Genomic DNA, 18,132 nt, shown 5'->3' on the forward strand with positions numbered 1-18,132 from the left:
GCAACCTGATTTGTAGGGCGCTTACCTGACCATAGATAGCAATAGTAATACAACACAGGAGGTCGGTGGCACCTTAATTGGGGAGGACGGGCTCATGGTAATGGCTGGAGTGGAATAGTGGGATGGTATCAAATACATCAAACATGGTGTTCATGTATTTGATACCATTCACTCCGTTCCAGCCATTTATGAGCCATTCTCCTTTCAGCAGCCTCAAATGTAATATTTGTAGACACTTAGTCTATTTTTAGGCACCAACTCCGCCATGATTCGTTGGACAAAGCCTATCGGGAAATGAATGGAGTTTTGGGATAAATGCCGAGCTCCATTGCAACATTTCAAAATATATTTTAAACTAGTATCTAACAATAAAAAGTTATACTGTCAATGCCTATAAAAATGTAGTGCATTCAGTATGCATATAAAACACTGGACTATTGCATTTGAAAATATTTACATCAGACACTATTTAATATTATCAAATTATTCAGTTGTTATATTCAGTTGTTAGCGTGGAAAGTGATTACAATCATCTTACTACTTTGATAGAGGACTCTTCTTTATATCTGTACCATAGTGTCTGTGACATAGATAATAAACACAAGTTTAAATAATAAATAATACAAATTAACTGTAAACATTATACTCACAAAAGTTCCAAAGGAATGAGTCATTCTCTATGCATAACATAACGGGTGCATCAAAGCTGGGAATGAGACAGAAAAACAGCTTCTATCTCAAGGCCATCAGACTGTTAAACAGCCATCACTAACACAGAAGCTGCTGCCTCTCATTGGTCACTTTAATAAATGGATCACTAGTCACTTTAATAATGTTTACACACCTTGCACTACTCATCTCATATGTATATTTTATACCATCTATTGCATCTTGCCAATGCTGCTCTGTCATTGCTCATCCATATATTTATATATTCTTATTCCATTCCTTTACTTAGATGTGTGGTTATTAGCCAGTTGTTGTGGAATTGTTAGATTACATGTTAGATGTTGCTGCACTGTCGGAACTAGAAGCACAAGCATTTCGCTACACTCGCAATAACATATGCTAACCATGTGTATGTGACCAATACAATTTGATTTGAACTTATTTTCGGGCATAACAACCCCCGTGCCAATATATCCAACAAAACAAAACACTGGCTTCTCCGGCATTATCACTTAAATACGGTCAATCGATTCCACCCAGTAGCTCATCTGAGCCTAATTTCATTCCGCCACAATCCCAGCATGCTGCTGTCTACTATTTGTTCTAGTTGCAAATCCATTTCCGGTTCCTTTCCCCGCTAGCTGCGTGGTTTTGTTAAACACACACGTTTGTACGAGATTGGAAATATCCTAACATGTCGTACCAAACCGAAGAAACCGAAGAAGTACATACCCATTTTATGTTCTACAGTTTATTTTAGGTTATAGCGCGGTAACCTAATGTTGGCTATCCTCACCGGCTCATTACGAAGTAGAGGACGCCAGATTAACTAGCTAACTATAGTTGCTAACATTAGCGGCATAGCTACCCAAGTTAGCTAGGCGGTTGATTTGATTATTTTTCCAGATACTCACAAACAATTGTTGCTTTTCATGTGCTTACTAGTGTTTATGAATTAGCTAGTTAGCCAGTCATCCAGTTGGCGAAAACCACCTATTTTACCTTGCCTACGCAACGCGTAGCTAACGTTAACTCATGGGGGAGTAATATCTGTCTGGCTTCTGAGCGATTAAAAAAAATATCAGATACAAATATTTGCTGTTATCACATTGAATAGCTTTCAGAAGAAAAATACCCGAAACGTTGGGCCGTAATTAGTTATTTAACTAGCTAAATATGTTGACATTTTAATTACCCTGGTTTCACCAACTAGGATTTGGACTTTGATAGCTTGTTAGTGAAATAGGAAAGTCTCAACCTATGTCATGTTGATTTTAATTGACATACTTTTCCATCTCTCCACAGTATGACCCTTATTCCTACACAAATGATGATTATCTCCATACTGGTGAGTAGTTTGGTCTAGATATGAGTGCATAAACTACACTCAAATGTCAGGCATGTGTTTGGTGTGTAGTCACTACATACGCCTCTCTCCATCAGTTAATTGTACCACAAAGTAGACACCAAAAATCACAAGGATTCTATGGTAGAAACTTATTACACATATCCCACCATTATCGTTTCAGTGCAACACTATTCCTTAAGAACCTCACCATTCCTCAATCTTCTTGCAGGTGACCCTAAAGCTGACCTGGCCTATGAGCGCCAGTACGAGCAGCAGACCTACCACGTCATCCCAGAGGTGATCAAGAACTTCCTGCAGTACTTCCACAAGACCATCTCAGACCTCATCGACCAGAAGGTGTACGAGCTGCAGGCCAACCGTGTGTCGAGCGAGAGCATTGAGCAGAAGATCTACGAAATCCAAGATGTCTACGAGAACAGGTACTGTCTTTTCTGTAGTTATCGTAACATTAATACAGTGCTGTCCCTTGACAAAATAAATCTGATGGGTCTAAATTTTGTATTTTCCAAATAGACACATTCTGTTTTAATAAAATCAACTATATGCATTCTGATGCTTTTAAGGGCACTTATGTTGAAATAAGACAAATGACTCGGGAGCAAGAGATCAGGATAACCAGAAGAAAGAAACCTTACCGTAATCAAAATTCCATCCAGGTTTAAATGAATATGATACAATCCTAAAAAGTAACTTCTTATGCTTGCCAACTATGTAAAAATAGCCTATGAAGCTAACGAATACAAACATTGCAGCCTGCCGGTAGAAAATATCCTGATTAAAAAATAAATTTCTTATAAAAAAAATCACTATGGCTACAAATGGTCTGTCTGCAACAAACCTGAAACATATCAACTAACTTGAATCCGGTCGAAGCTCGCGCTAGCAAACTTGCAACATTGTGTAACATATTGTGGGCCTTCAGTTTCCCACACCAATGAGCTTGGGACAGACACAGCTGTTGGTTATTTGTGCAAGGGATAAGAAGTAATCAGGTAGGTGTTACATTTTTCCCTTTCATGCCGAGTGGTTAACGAAAGGGAGATTTTTAAAATACATTGAGGAACTATTGTCATTCTCAGTGGATATAAAACATACTTTGTTGGCTTGCTGTTTTAAGGTGAAAACATTACTTTGAGAAGCTCCACAGCTCGGTGGTGGTAAGCCAGTCAGAAATGCTATCAGTTCCCCAAATGGGCACATTTCTATGCCTACATCGGCGTGCAGGCCTACTTTGCATAATCGGGTGTGCATCCTTACTCAACATTGACAGGAGAGCTCCAAACAAAAGACAATGACTAAATTGACAAGTTGTAAATGGAAGGAAATAAACAAACTTGTTTCTCAATTGTAGCATAGGTTGTGGACTCAGCAAACAATGTGTCCACTCCGACAATGAGAACGGTAAGACTGGAATAATATGTTGAATGCATTAACAGAAATGACCGTAACCAAACAAACATTGTAGATTTGATATTATTGGAATTAACGGAAAATGTACTAGTGATATACAGTGCATTCTGAAATTTCAGAGCCCTTAACTTATCATTCTGTTACGTAAAAATTGCCTCATTCTACACACATGATACTCCATATTTACAAAGCAAAAACAGGTTTTTAGAAACATTAGCGAATTGAACATACCTTATTTACATAAGTATTCAGGCCCTTTGCTATGAGACTTGAAATTGAGCTCAGGTGCATCCTGCTTCTATTGATTATCCTTCAGATGTTTCTACAACTTGATCTTCCATTTAAGAATGATGGAAACACAGTTGTCTTTGGAACCTTAAATGCTGCAGAGAATTTTTGGTACCCTTCCCCAGATCTGTGCCTCGACACAATCCTGTCTTGGAAATCTACAGACAATTCCTTTGACCTCATGGCTTGGTTTTTGCTCTGACATGCACTGTCATCTGTAGAACCTTTATATAGAGAGGTGTGTGCCTTTCCAAGTCATGTCTCCAATCAAGTTGTAGAAACATCTCAAAGATGATCAATGGAAACAGGATGCACCTGAGCTCAATTTTGAGTCATAGCAAAGGGCCTGAATACTTATGTAAAAGGTATTTCTGTTATTTATTTGCTTAAATTTCTAAAAACCTTTGTCGTTTTTTGCTTTGTCATTATGTTTTTTATTTTGTTACATCCATTTTAGAATAAGGCTGTAACGTAACAAAATGTGGAAAAAGTCAACGGGTCTGAATACTCCATGAATGCACTGTATATATGGGGGGAGGTTTTAGTGGGTGGAAGATTAGGACAATCCGAGGTTTACACAGTTGCAGCAGTTTACACAGTTGCTTAACAGTGCAAATATTATAGTACAGCAATATGGACACTTAATAATCATGGGGCTTTTTAATGTTAAGTTTACCAACATTGGTTGTGGTATCATTATTGTAAGTGGGGAAATAAGCGTGTAACCAGTTAAAATTGTAATCGCTTAGCATATCATTAAAAAATTTAGCATTTTTACCTGGCTAAAGTAATATAATATATATTGTTTACAGGAAATATATATATTTTTTCTCATGGGCAAAGAAACTCAAAAGGGGGTGATTTAAAAAAAAATATATCAAAAAAATGGATCCTTTAAAATATGCTATTGGATAAAAAACAGATCTGGCGAATTAATCTATCGGGGCAAATAATAATGATCCACGCTGCTTTGAAAATGTATCTAATTAATCTATTGGGCTCACAAGCAGCAAATTCATCTGTTATTATGATGGGAGATTATAATACGGTTTTAAGTGCCACAATGGATCGTAAAGGACAAACCATCAACCTCATGCACTTAAGGAGATTATGAATATCATAAATACTTTAGAACTAGTGGGTATATGGAGCCTGAAAAACCCTGACCTAGTAACATATACATGGAGGAGACTTAATCAAGCTAGCCGTCGCGATTACTTCCAGGTCTCATTCTTGCATCCATCAAGTTAAAGTATGATGGGATCGAATATGATCGGCCCACCATCTAATTGGCCTCCATATAACTCTTAAAGAATTTCCAAATTGTCAACTTGCTGGTTGACAATTTGTTCTTAAAATCTCTTCATCCTACTTGAGACATTTGCGTCCCAACTAGACATCTGGAAATGCAAATGCGCTACGCTACATGCTAATAGCACTCGTTAAAACTCAAACGTTCATTAAAATACACATGCAGGGTATTGAATTAAAGCTACACTCGTTGTGAATCTAGCCAACAAGTCAGATTATTAAAATGCTTTTCGGCGAAAGCATGAGAAGCTATTATAAGAGAGCATGCAACACCACGAAATACCTGAATGCTACGTAAACAAAAGATTTCGCGTAGCCGGCGCTACCCAAATAGCATAAATAAAATATAAAACTTTCATTACCTTTGAAGATCTTCTTTGTTGGCACTCCTATATGCCCCATAAACATCACTATTGGGTCTTTTTTTCGATTAAATCGGTCCATATATACCTAAAATAGCCATCTATGGAAACTGTGATTCAGAAAAAAACACTGTTTGAAAACGCTACGTCATTTTTTTAAATTAAAAAAGTCGACGATAAACTTTCACAAAACACTTCGAAATACTTTTCTAATCCAACTTTAAGTATCAGTAAACGTTAATAATCTATCAAAATGACCACGGGGCGATGTGTATTCAATAGCTCCACGATTTCAAATCATCTTCCAAAAATCTCTCTTCCAAACCTTCCAGTCGGAGACCGGATGGAAAGTGATCTCCCAGGTTGGTTTGCCCAAGAAATAAACAGCCTGAAAATGACGAGACTGGCGACATCGTGTGGAAGCTGTAGGGATTGCAACCTTCGCCATAAGTAATATGGTTTCCATTTAACAAACAATTGAACTGGCGGATTGATACTTTTTTCAGTTTTCAGTGACCAGATTTTCTTGCGCTTTTCGCTGAAACACACGCTCTGTTCAAGTCACAGCGGTGATTTAACCAGTTTTAGAAACGTCAGTGTTTTCTATACACACATACTAATCATATGCATATACTATATTCCTGGCATGAGTAGCAGAGCGCTGAAATGTTGCGCGATTTTTAACAGAATGTTCGAAAAAGTAGGGGGTAGGAGCAACAGGTTTAACTAAGCCAAAGTAATTCAGAATTAACTTTCTACACAACATGGGTACCACAGATTCTCTTATTGTATGGGACACTTTTAAATGTACATTTAGAGGCAATTTAATGCCATTCTCAATTAAAACAAAAGCCCACAAACAAGCAAGATTTCTGGCTCTCACAGACCAGTAACTTCTTCTTTAAGAGGCTCCTCTGTCCTCCGCTTCGTAAGAAGCATTTCAAGGTCCTGGAGTGGCCTAGCCAGTCTCCAGAATTCAACCCCATAGAAAATCTGTGGAGGGTGTTGAAAGTCCGTGTTGCCCAGCAACAGCCCCAAAACATCATTGCTCTAGAGGAGATCTGCATGGAGGAATTGGCCAAAATACCAGCAACAGTGTGTGAAAACCTTGTGAAGACTTACAGGAAGTGTTTGACCTCTGTCATTGCCAACAAAAGGTATATAACAAAGTATTGAGAAACTTTTGTTATTGACCAAATACTTATTTTCCACCATAATTTGCAAATAAATTAATTAACAAACTGACCCTAGCCCCCCGACACATAAACTACTGCAGCATAAATACAGGAGGGGTCAGGAGACACTGTGTTCCCATCCGATGAGACCCCCGGACAGGGCCAAACAGGAAGGATAATAACATCACCCACTTTGCCAAAGCTTTAAACAATATTGTGCTGCTGAGGTATAATAATTAATTATTATAATAATAATTTCCGGACTATAAGCCACTACTTTTTTCCCACGCTTTGAACCTCGCGGCTTATGCAATGACGCGGCTAATTTATGGATTTTTCCCGCTTTCACAAGATTCATGCTGCCAAAAAACTGAGCACTGTCACATAATGTGACGTAAATCGAGCGCGCTCAAACTTCCCATCATTCTGATTACGGTAGTCATTTTGTCACCCTCATCATGGCAGACACGGAGAAATGCATATGATTCAGCTTTGAATTTGAAGGCGATCGCTCGCTCTAGCTGTTGGAAAAGGAAATGGAGCTGGCCTTAATGAGTCGATGATAAGACGTTGGAAACAGCAGCGTGAGGAACTGACTCAGGTTCACAAAATGTTTTGTGTTAGGCTATAAAAACGGATTTGATCAAACAAAAGATCATTCATTGTAACAATGAGCATTGGGATTGCAAACGGACGAAGATCGTCAAAGGTAAATTATTTATTTTAATGCAGTATGTGATTTTGTTATGCCTGTGCTGGTTGAAATTTTTTTTTTTTTATGGGGCTCTATCCTCAGATAATCGCATCGCAGTAAATCCTTATTTAAATCTGACAACGCAGTTGGATTAGCAAGATTCTAGGCTTTCTATACATGTGAGACACTTGTATTTTCATGAATGTTTAATATGACTATTTATGTAGAGATCACCATATGTTGTGGAATTTCAGCCCGCTACTGGGTTCCGTGCTCAGAGAGGTTAAGCAATGGCTTTTTTCTGGCCACTCTTCCGTAATCACTAACCTTTGATCTTCATCAGATGACACTCCTAGGACTTCATGTTACACAATACATGTATGTTTTGTTCAATAAAGTTCAAATTTATATCCCAAAATCTCAGTTTACATTGGTGCGTTATGTTTTGCTTCCAAAACATCCGGTGATTTTGCAGAGAGCCACGTCAACTTACAGAAATACTCATAATTAACATTGGTAAAATACAAGTGTTATGCATGGATTTATAGATACATTTCTCCTTAATTAATGCAACCGCTGTGTCAGATTTCAAAAACAATGTATAGAATCAATCTTTAGTCTATTTTTATCATAAATCTTCGATAATATTCCAACCGGACAATTCCTTTGTCTTTAGAAAGGAAAAGGAACGCAGCTAACTCACGTGCGAGCGCGAGACTGAGCTCATGGCTTTTCTTCCAGACACCTGACTCAAACAGCGCTCATTCTCTCCTCCTTCACAGTAGAAGCCTGAAACAATGTCCTAAAGACTGTTGACATCTAGTGGAAGCCTTAGGAAGTGCAATCAGACCAAATTTTCCACTGTATATTGGATAGGCAAAGACATTGGAATAACTACAAACCTCAGATTTCCAACTTCCAGGAGAGTGCATTCTGGAGAGAGACGTTTATTTTTTAGCCACACTCCCCTTGTTCTGTGCCCACCCTGCGGCCATCTCGTGTGTTGTGTGTATATATGCTATTGCTCGGCCCAAAAAAGTTCTCAGTCAACTAATTGGGGTCTGTCATTTTAAAACACTTAAGTTTAAAGTTGTAATTTTACACATTTTTCCCTCTCTCCTTAGCTGGAACAAGCTGACTGACCGCTTCTTCAAAACATCTCCCTGGCCAGAGGCTGAGGCCATCGCTTCCCTCGTTGGAAACGGTGAGTGCGCCAGTCTACTGCTGTTTCTCCTTCCAGTTTGGGCACAAGCCCGTTCAGATGATCGTGGACACGAGTGGTGGTAGTTAGTAGTACTAAGTAGAAGACATTATCTCTCCGGGGTTAATTGGTTTTGCAGCAGAATCATATCCAAAAAGACATCACACAAGAAGTGTGACACAAAATAACGTGGACCACACATTTATTGGACAAAGTTACTGGAATGAACATAATTTCAAGTTATTGTAGTGTGGTGTGCAGTAGTAACATGCATAAAATAAAAAAATGCTATAGCAGCATGAGTGAATGTCTTTATTTGTTGTTTTGGCAACGGTGGACAGAGAAATGTGGACCTGATGGTAGGAGTTTTAACTTTAAACAGGATGTCTAGTGTCCATTAGTGTTCTCTGCTTTCTTTAGAGCTGTTTGCTTTTAAAGTGGAGACTATGTGGTTCACAAACTAGATTGACACCTCTGTAGAGTATTCATGTTGTTGCTGTTTTCCATTGACAATGAAGTGGGAAGAATGCATAGGTTAATGTTTGTCATGCGTCTTGCCTTGGAAGCGGAAAAAGCCATTTCTGCTCAATGGGCCAGCTGCACTCAAAATGGTCTGTATTGTAAAAATGTGTTATTTGGTTTTAATTTAGGGTTATGCATTAGGGTTTAAAGTGTGGTTAGGGTTAAAATCAGATTTTATGACTTTGTGCCAGCTGTTGACCACTGCAGAGCTGCCTCCAGGCCAAGATTCATTACAATAAATGCCAACAAGCGAAGAAGGCAAAGAATGTTGTGCCAGTCTATCTTGTTGCGCTTGCTCACTTTTGCTGTTGGCCCATTCAGATGCTGTGTTCCTGATCCTGTATAAGGAGTTGTACTACAGACACATCTATGCTAAAGTCAGTGTGAGTATCTATCCTGCCACAGAACCATTGTTTAACCCCTATCAGCTTTAAAATATAAATCTTACATCTCCTGTCCTGGATGGATTTAATCCAATGGATTTACAGTGCACAGAACTATAATAATGTCACTACTTGGAAGACTTTACTTAAATAATGCTTTTGTGTTCTTTGACCATTAGGGAGGACCCACTCTCGACCAGAGATTTGAGTCTTACTACAATTACTGCAACCTCTTCAACTACATTCTAAGTAAGTTTGAGTACTAAATATTTGTTGTCTTAATATATTTTCATAATACACTGTGTTACATTGGATGTTTTCAATGCCTCAATAAGAAGGTATATATTGTTCTATATAGATGCAGATGGACCCGCCCCCTTGGAGCTACCCAACCAGTGGCTCTGGGACATTATTGATGAATTCATTTATCAGGTAAATTGTTGGTATGTTGTTTGGTATGTTGCATGTGTATTAGTTTTTCAGCTTCAAAATGTACACTTACTGTTCAAAAGTTTAGGGTCACTTAGAAATGTCCTTTTTTTGGGGGGAAAAGGCTATTTTTGTCCATTTTAAAATAACATCAAATTGATCGGAAATACAGTGTAGATGTTAATGTTGTAAATGACTACTCTAGCTGGAAATGGCAGATTTTTATGGAAAATCTACATAGGTGTACAGTGTCCCGTTATTAGTAACCATCACACCTGTTCCAATGGCACATTGTGTTAGCTACTCACAGTTTATAATTTTAAAAGGCTAATTGATCATTAGAAAACCCTTTTGCAATTGTGTTAGCACAGCTGGAAACTGTTCTGATTATAGAAGCAATAAAACAGGCCTTCAGACTAGTTGAGTATCTGGAGCATTTGTCGGTTCGATTACAGGCTCAAAATGGCCAGAAACAAAGCACTTTCTCCGGAAACTCATCAGTCTATTCTTGTTCTGAGAACTGAAGGCTATTTCATGCGAGAAATTGCCAAGAAACTGAAGATCTCGTACAATGCTGTGTGCTACTCCCTTCACAGAACAGCGCAAACTGGCTCTAACCAGAATAGAAATAGTGGGAGGCCCCGGTGCACAACTGGGCAAGAGGACAAGTACATTAGTGTCTAGTTTGAGCAAGTCCTCAACTGGCAGTTTCATAAAACAGTACCCGCACAACTCATTTTGAGCCTGTTATCGAACCCACAATTGCTGATGCTCCAGATTCTCAACTAGTCTAAAGAAGGCCAGTTTTATTGCTTATTTAATCAGCACAAGTTTCCAGCTGTGCTAACATAACTGGAAAAGGGTTTTCACATTTTTTTGTTTTTAATATTTACCTTTATTTAACTAGGCAAGTCAGTTAAGAACAAGTTCTTATTTTCAATGACGGCCTAGGAACAGTGGGTTAACTGCCTGTTCAGGGGCAGAATGACAGATTTGTACCTTGTCAGCTCGGGGGTTTGAACTTACAACCTTCAGGTTACTAGTCCAACGCTCTAACCACTAGGCTAGCCTAGGCTACCCTAGGCTAATGATCAATTAGCCTTTTAAAATCAAATTTGGATTAGCTAACACAACTCGTGGACGCGAGTGATGGTTGCTGATAATGGGCCTCTGTACACCTATGTAGATATTCCATAAAAAATCTGCTGTTTCCAGCTACAATAGTCACTTACAACATTAAACATTTCTACACTGTATTTCTGATCAATTTGATGTTATTTTAATGGACCAACATTTTTGCTTTTCTTTCAAAAACAAGGACATTTCGAAGTGACCCCAAACTTGTGAACAGTAGTGTACTTTTCTGGCAATTTATTAAATCTATGGCATTCATTTGGTACCCCTCTGTCTTGAAGCTGCTATGACGCATGGAATTGTGACTGCATTTGAATAACAAGTTCACTCTTCTTCCCCAACCAGTTCCAGTCGTTCAGCCAGTATCGCTGCAAGACAGCCAAGAAGTCTGAGGAGGAGATTGAGTTCCTGAGGAACAACCCCAAGATCTGGAATGTCCACAGCGTTCTAAACGTGCTCCACTCGCTGGTGGACAAGAGCAACATCAACCGCCAGCTGGAGGTCTATACCAGTGGAGGTAAAGAAGTTACAGCTGTAGATGCATTGTATATGCATTGATATATTGTTGCTTATTGTTGTAACAATATATTGTTTGTAGTGATATATTATGACATAACGATATATAATTTGTAGCAAAATATTTTGACATTTTCTTACACCGCATTCTTCTCAGTGATCAATACTGAATGGTTGATGCAGTCCATGGTTCCTGTGCGACAGCTCTAACAGGTTGTGTTTTGTGTTGCAGGCGATCCAGAGAGTGTGGCTGGCGAGTATGGCCGTCATTCCCTATATAAGATGCTGGGGTACTTCAGCCTGGTGGGGCTGCTGAGGCTACATTCTCTGCTCGGGGACTACTACCAGGCCATCAAAGTCCTGGAGAACATCGAGCTCAACAAGAAGGTACACTGGCCACTGTATAGTAGTACTGTCGATGTTCGTACAGTACAGCTGAAGATGCATCTCCAAATCGAAGCAAATGTATTAGTCAGGTACACATATTATACAGATGTTATAATGGGTGTAGTGAAATGCTTACGTTCCTAGCACCAACAGTGCAGTAATATCTAACAATAGGAAAGGAATATAGGAATATTAGAACGAGCAATGTCAGGGTTCGGAATATATGTATATGATGGTGTGTGTTATGGACAGTATATGAATTGAAAAGGTGTGCACAGCAGTAATTATATAGGATGAGCCTTAACTAGAATACAGATATATACATATCTAGGGTTTCTGTTTGGAAAAGTTGGCGCTGGATAACGTGACCGGGAAGGTTTTAATTTTCCGGACCCATATGCACCCATTAGGGTGTCCACCCTCGGTGCTCAGAATGACACAAATCACATTTAGAATATGGTAATGCATTTTAACAGAACAGGCAGTAAGCCTATGCTTATTTGAAAAGCCTGAATTATTGAGTTGTGGGTGTCAGTGAAAAGCATCTAAAATATGTGTGAAGATAATGTCTTGGGTATAATTTAAAATGTTTAGACAAGATGAAGGGCTATGGTGCTTGACTATCGGTGAGTCTCTCTCCAGAATGGCTCAGCTGTGTCCTGCCATTTCTTGCGCATTCATTGTGTGAATTGTGTTTGCCCTTTGATAAATACATACAAATCTATTCCCCATTACATACTGTATGTCACCAGTAGTAAATGTACTGTTAATCCACATAATTTGCTTACATAAACTGCTCTTAATTTATGTATTAATTACAAGTAATTTACCGTTCTCATTCTCGGAGTGGAAATGTTGTTTTCAGAGTTCACAACCTGCTGCAGTTGTGAGAAATAAGTTTTGGTTTATTTCATAACCATAAAGATTTGTGTACTTTTAAAATGTTGTCTTGTTTGGTGTGCTCCATATGAGCAATGAGATGGCTTGTTTCTCTGAGCACGCATAAGTACCTGGCCAATTGCAGGGAAATGTAGGAAAGGGGTTTTTAAACATCTATTGCGAATGATATATTAAAACTCTTGTTCCTCACAGTACACTATTTAAAAAATCGTTCCAACAAGCTCCCCCTCGATAATCACCACTCTGTGAAAGAGCTATGTAAGTTATAGGTGTACTACTGCATTGGCCTATAGGCTATGAGTTCCATGCGCTCATTTATTTAGCACCAATGGATCACGGTATATCAATGTGTCTATATGGCAGAGGCTGGTAATCTTGAAATATTTGACTTGACTTTTAGATATTTGTAATTCTAATTGAGATTTTTATGATTAACCACCTGGCAATGATTTTGAGAAATGAACATGTTATTGAAATGATTCATGAAAACGTGCTGTTCCATGAAAACGTGCATATAAAAATCATAACTGGAATTCAGAACGGTAGAAATGGTAGGATAAATTGTAATCTTCCCCTAACTTGAAACTCACATGCTGCCGATAAGTCTTTATAAAATATTTGCCTCCACATTTCCGTAGTCGGATTTTGCCTATAGGCTACTTTGAAGCAAGGTAAGACATGCCTCATAATATGAAATAAGACATTCACGTTTCAAATAAAGATTTTTTTTTTTTAAATGCATACGGCCTCCAGCTCACATTGTAAAGTGGTGTGAGGCACACTTCAATTACCAGTTGAGAAGTCAAAATAGGTTCTCTATGCTGTGCGTGTCTGATAGTCATCATGCATCTTATTTATCAAAAAGCTAACAAAGATACACATGGAACAATGTAATTCCCCCCCAAAATAAATATGCAAATTCATCTATAGACTGATAAGCATGACTGTCAAATGTGTTTTCCATCAACTGGTATTTCATCAATTAATAAAAAGCATTCTTAAACAGTTTTTTCCCCTCCTGGTGATTTTGGCCGGCAACAGTTCGGCTTTTCATATAAAAACATTTGGCTAAGTGGTTAGAGCATTGGGCCAGTAACCGAAAGGTTTCTGGATCATATCCCCGAGCTGTAAACATTATTAAAGCGACTTGTATTCAATGACTATGTACATAGGGCAGCAGTCTCTAGCGTGCAGGGTTGAGTACCGGGTGGTAGCCGGCTACTAAGTTACTGAAGTTCAGGGCAGGGTACAGTTCTGAGGCCCACTAGTAGTTACTATTTAACAGTCTGATGCCCTGGAGATCGAAGCTGCTTTTCAGTCTCGGGTCCCAGCTTTGATGCACCTGTACTGTCTCCGTATCTATCCCCAAATGCCCACTCCCTGATATTGACAGACCTACGAATTAAGGAGTGGGCCTTAACTGTTGAGACACCTCTGTCCATATTTCTACTCCATATTTCTCTCTCCAATTGATTCCCTGTTTGCTCTAACCCACTCACTGCCCTCTATTTTATATTTAATCTCTCTTAGAGTATGTACTCTCGTGTGCCTGAGTGCCAGATCACCACCTACTACTACGTGGGCTTTGCCTACCTGATGATGAGGAGGTACCAGGATGCCATCCGTGTCTTTGCCAACATCCTACTCTACATCCAGAGGACCAGGAACATGTTTCAGAGGTCCACCTATAAATATGAGATGGTCAGTGACAATGTTTGTGCGCATGCACCTTCAGGACTGCCGCACAGAAGAAATGCCAGCCCGCGCAGATGTTGATATTGTTAGCAAAGTATTGCCATGTTATAGCTATTTCTTTGTTCAGACATGGGCGAGTGATTGCTTCCATCAATTACTTTCTTTGAAAAGTAAGTTTGGCAAACAGCTTTGTTTTTGTCTTAAAGGGGTATTTTGAGACACGCTTGAATTTGAAAATAAGCTAATAGGCAGAGGGTATAGCCTACATTCTGATTCTGTGTATGGTAATAATAATGATGTTTTTTATTTTGTAAAGTGCTTTCTTGCATCATAAAATTCAATTTCCAGTCACGTATTAGGCCCATGGTGTTAAACACACCATTTTCTATTTTTTAGACATGTAACTTGAGCTTTCAGACAACTAAACAGAAAAAGGTTCATGTCAAACCCTTCGTAATGTTTTTACATCTAATAGAATAAGCCAACATTGAACACCATATAGGCTGAAATCAATAGCTATTTCCATATGAAAATGTTATGGGATGCATTTGATCCCTTGTTTTTGTTAGTAGGCCACTGAAAGGCCTAATAGGGTCAAATAGCCTCAGTAGTTTACTTAGCAAATGTCCAAAATTAACTGGAAGCGGGTACATCGTCTGTGTAAGTAAATGCACACAGGAAGTTGCACAGAATGCTCACAAGACCTACAATGTTCTCAGTGATATATATTTCTTAGGGGAATATTGGTCAGTGGGCCTAACTACATTACTGATTATGATTAACATCTCCCTCAGAACTGGGTGATGTTCATTAGTGCACATAATGGAAAACTTTTTAAAATGAAGACGATCCTGGTAATTGGTTGAGTCACTTCTTCCTGCTCCTCCAGATCAGCAAGCAGAACGAGCAGATGCACGGGCTGTTGGCAATAGCCCTGACCATGTACCCCATGCGCATCGACGAAAGCATCCACACCCAGCTCAGGGAGAAGTATGGAGACAAGATGCTTCGCATGCAGAAGGGGTGAGCGAGAGAAAGTCTACACTTACTACCACACTGTGGGAACTCTAGGGGCTTTTATATAGAGGAAAATAAATTATAGAGGAATTTATAGGCCCAAGACCTATGTGGAGATCTGACAGACGGGATTTGTTTGGTCTAAGCAATATAGTGAAACTTCCACCTGGATTATCAGAGGGCGAGGTGGAGCTATTACCATATTGCTTACTTGCACCTGTCAAATCCACTCAGATTGCCACATGTGCACAGGGTGTAAGGGTCTACAGTTTGATTTTGAATTGGGCCATAGTTGGTGTTTGAGACTTGACTGACATGACTTTGTGACCTCAGAGACCTGCAGGTGTTTGAGGAGCTCTTCAGCTTTGCCTGTCCCAAGTTCCTGTCCCCGGTGGTGCCCAACTACGATAATGTGCTCCCCAACTACCACAAGGAGCCCTTCCAGCAGCAGCTCAAGGTGTTCGCTGAGGAGGTGCAGCAACAGGCCCAGCTCTCTACCATCCGCAGGTAACGAGTTATCTCTGAGAGTCTGGTGAGCTGCTACAGTCAGTCAAGTTCAGCACCTCCCTGTTTCACTTCGTTTCAAAATATTTCTCCCTACTGAACATGACCCAGCTCTCTAGCATTGCTCTCTAACATGGTTCCTTGGTTTCCCCATCTAACCTCACACTGCTCCATTTCACTGCTGTACAGTTTCCTGAAGCTCTACACCACCATGCCTGTGGCCAAGCTGGCAGGATTCCTGGACATGACTGAGCAGGAGTTTCGCATCCAGCTTCTGGTCTTCAAACACAAGATGAAGAACCTGGTGTGGACCAGCGGCATCTCTGCCTTGGACGGAGAATTCCAGTCCGCCTCCGAGGTCGACTTCTACATCGACAAGGTGTGTGTGTGAGATGTCGTTACACAGAGCCCACTCACCTAGTTTTAGATTCTGATTAATGTATTAACTCCATCAATATGGAATTTACTCTTTGGACATAATGTAGTGAAGTAACCTGTATTCATTGTCTTATGTGCCTGCAGGACATGATCCACATCGCAGACACCAAGGTGGCCCGCCGCTATGGAGACTTCTTCATCAGACAGATCCACAAGTTTGAGGAGGTGAGAAATTATACATTTCAAATGACTTTACAGCAGAATTTCCAGGTAGCAACAGTCTGTTTACCTTTTATCATAGTATTTCTGTTACATTGCAGACGTTTGCTTCTGTATTTAATTATATATTTTTAGGTCACAGAATAGGAACGTTAAAGGCTCCTATCTGCTATTGAATTTGGTTTATTCCAGTAAAAATTTAAAATAAATGTTTAGTCAGTTTGTACTTGTGTTATTTGCCATGCAGTTGAACAGAACGCTGAAGAAGATGTCCATGAGTGGAGCCAGCACCATTGCCACCGCCGCCACCACAACCACCCGGGCCACATGAGTCTGACCTCTGATTTACAGCCGCTAAATCTGGCCTACCTGGCTCTCTATTTCTTGGCTCTGTTGATCCTCCAACAGAACGATCGATAATGCTTTTTTTATTTAACAATAAAGGATGAAGTGGTGAGCTAAAAGCCATGTTTTGTTGGGTTGCACATGGAGTCATTGTGATCATTTATATTATCAAATGGGTGTACTGTGATTTTAGTACCCTCAAACAGTACAGTAGTTAATCAACTAAATCAGAACCACTAGATGGCAACATTTAGCTATCAATATCTTTACTCTCAAGTGCCACCAGTTATTTATAGGACCTCAGTTTTGTATTATATTTTATTTCAACTGCTATGAGATTAGATATTCATTTACACTGAACAAAAATATAAACACAGCATGTACAATGTTGGTTTCATGACCTGAAATTTAAAAAATCCCAGAAATGTTCCATACGCACAAAAAGCTTAAATGTTGTGCACATTTGTTTACATCCCTGTTAGTGAGCAATTCTTATTTCCCAAGATAATCCAGCCACCTGACAGGTGTGGCATATTAAGGAGCTGATTAAACCTCATGATCATTACGCAGGTGCACCTTGTGCTGGGGACACTAACATGTGCTTTGTCACACAACACAATGCCACAGATGTCAAGTTGTGGGAGTGTGCATTTGGCATTTTGACTGCAGCAATATACATCAAGAGATGTTGCCAGAGAATTGAATGTTAATTTTTCTACCATAAGCCACCTCCATTTTAGGGAATTTGACAGTACATCCAACCAGCCTTACAACCACGCCAGCCCAGGACCTCCACATCTGGCTTCTTCACCTGCGCGATCGTCTGCGACCAGCCACCTGGACGTTTGATGAAACCGAGTAGTTATGTCCCTAATAAAGCCCTTTTGGGGGGAAAAAAACTAATTCTGATTGTTTGGGCCTGGCTCCCCAGTGGGTGGTCCTCCAACAATCTCAGGCCTACCACTGGCTGTGCCCCTGCCCAGTTATGTGAAGTCCATAGATTAGGGCCTCATTAATTCATTTCAATTTACCGATTTCCTTATATGAACTAACACAGTGAAATCGTTGCAATTGTCACATGTTGCGTTTATTTTTGTTCAGTGTATATAACACATTTCAACTATAAATTGTCATCCAATATCTTGAGCTGTGTATTGAGAGATTGTCAGCGTTCACGATTTACAGCATTTTGTGTGCCTCCCCCAAATCTGTCAAAGGGTCAAC

The 18,132-nt window shown here is 39.5% G+C and overlaps 1 protein-coding gene across 1 annotated transcript; it reads left to right on the forward strand.

Moving 5' to 3' along the window:
• The first annotated feature begins 1,210 nt into the window (after nt 1–1,210).
• LOC109865579 (eukaryotic translation initiation factor 3 subunit L) lies at nt 1,211–17,048 on the forward strand. The gene is made up of 15 exons (XM_020453869.2): nt 1,211–1,393; nt 1,975–2,017; nt 2,247–2,457; nt 8,403–8,482; nt 9,323–9,384; nt 9,564–9,633; nt 9,743–9,816; nt 11,293–11,464; nt 11,696–11,850; nt 14,281–14,451; nt 15,335–15,468; nt 15,796–15,969; nt 16,156–16,345; nt 16,489–16,569; nt 16,811–17,048. The coding sequence occupies exons 1-15, from the start codon at nt 1,364–1,366 to the stop codon at nt 16,892–16,894; spliced, it is 1,731 nt and encodes a 576-aa protein (XP_020309458.1). The 5' UTR covers nt 1,211–1,363; the 3' UTR covers nt 16,895–17,048.
• Nucleotides 17,049–18,132: the final 1,084 nt, after the last annotated feature.

The sequence above is a fragment of the Oncorhynchus kisutch genome, linkage group LG20, assembly GCF_002021735.2.
Source record: "Oncorhynchus kisutch isolate 150728-3 linkage group LG20, Okis_V2, whole genome shotgun sequence".
NCBI classification, from domain to species: domain Eukaryota; kingdom Metazoa; phylum Chordata; class Actinopteri; order Salmoniformes; family Salmonidae; genus Oncorhynchus; species Oncorhynchus kisutch.

Bases quoted from the DNA above. Each gene is read 5' to 3' on its own strand.
- LOC109865579 (XM_020453869.2), top strand. From the start codon at position 1,364: ATGTCGTACCAAACCGAAGAAACCGAAGAA. The intron at 8,483-9,322 runs GTGAGTGCGCCA...TGGCCCATTCAG, and splicing joins CGCTTCCCTCGTTGGAAACG to ATGCTGTGTTCCTGATCCTG. The intron at 9,817-11,292 runs GTAAATTGTTGG...TTCCCCAACCAG, and splicing joins TTGATGAATTCATTTATCAG to TTCCAGTCGTTCAGCCAGTA.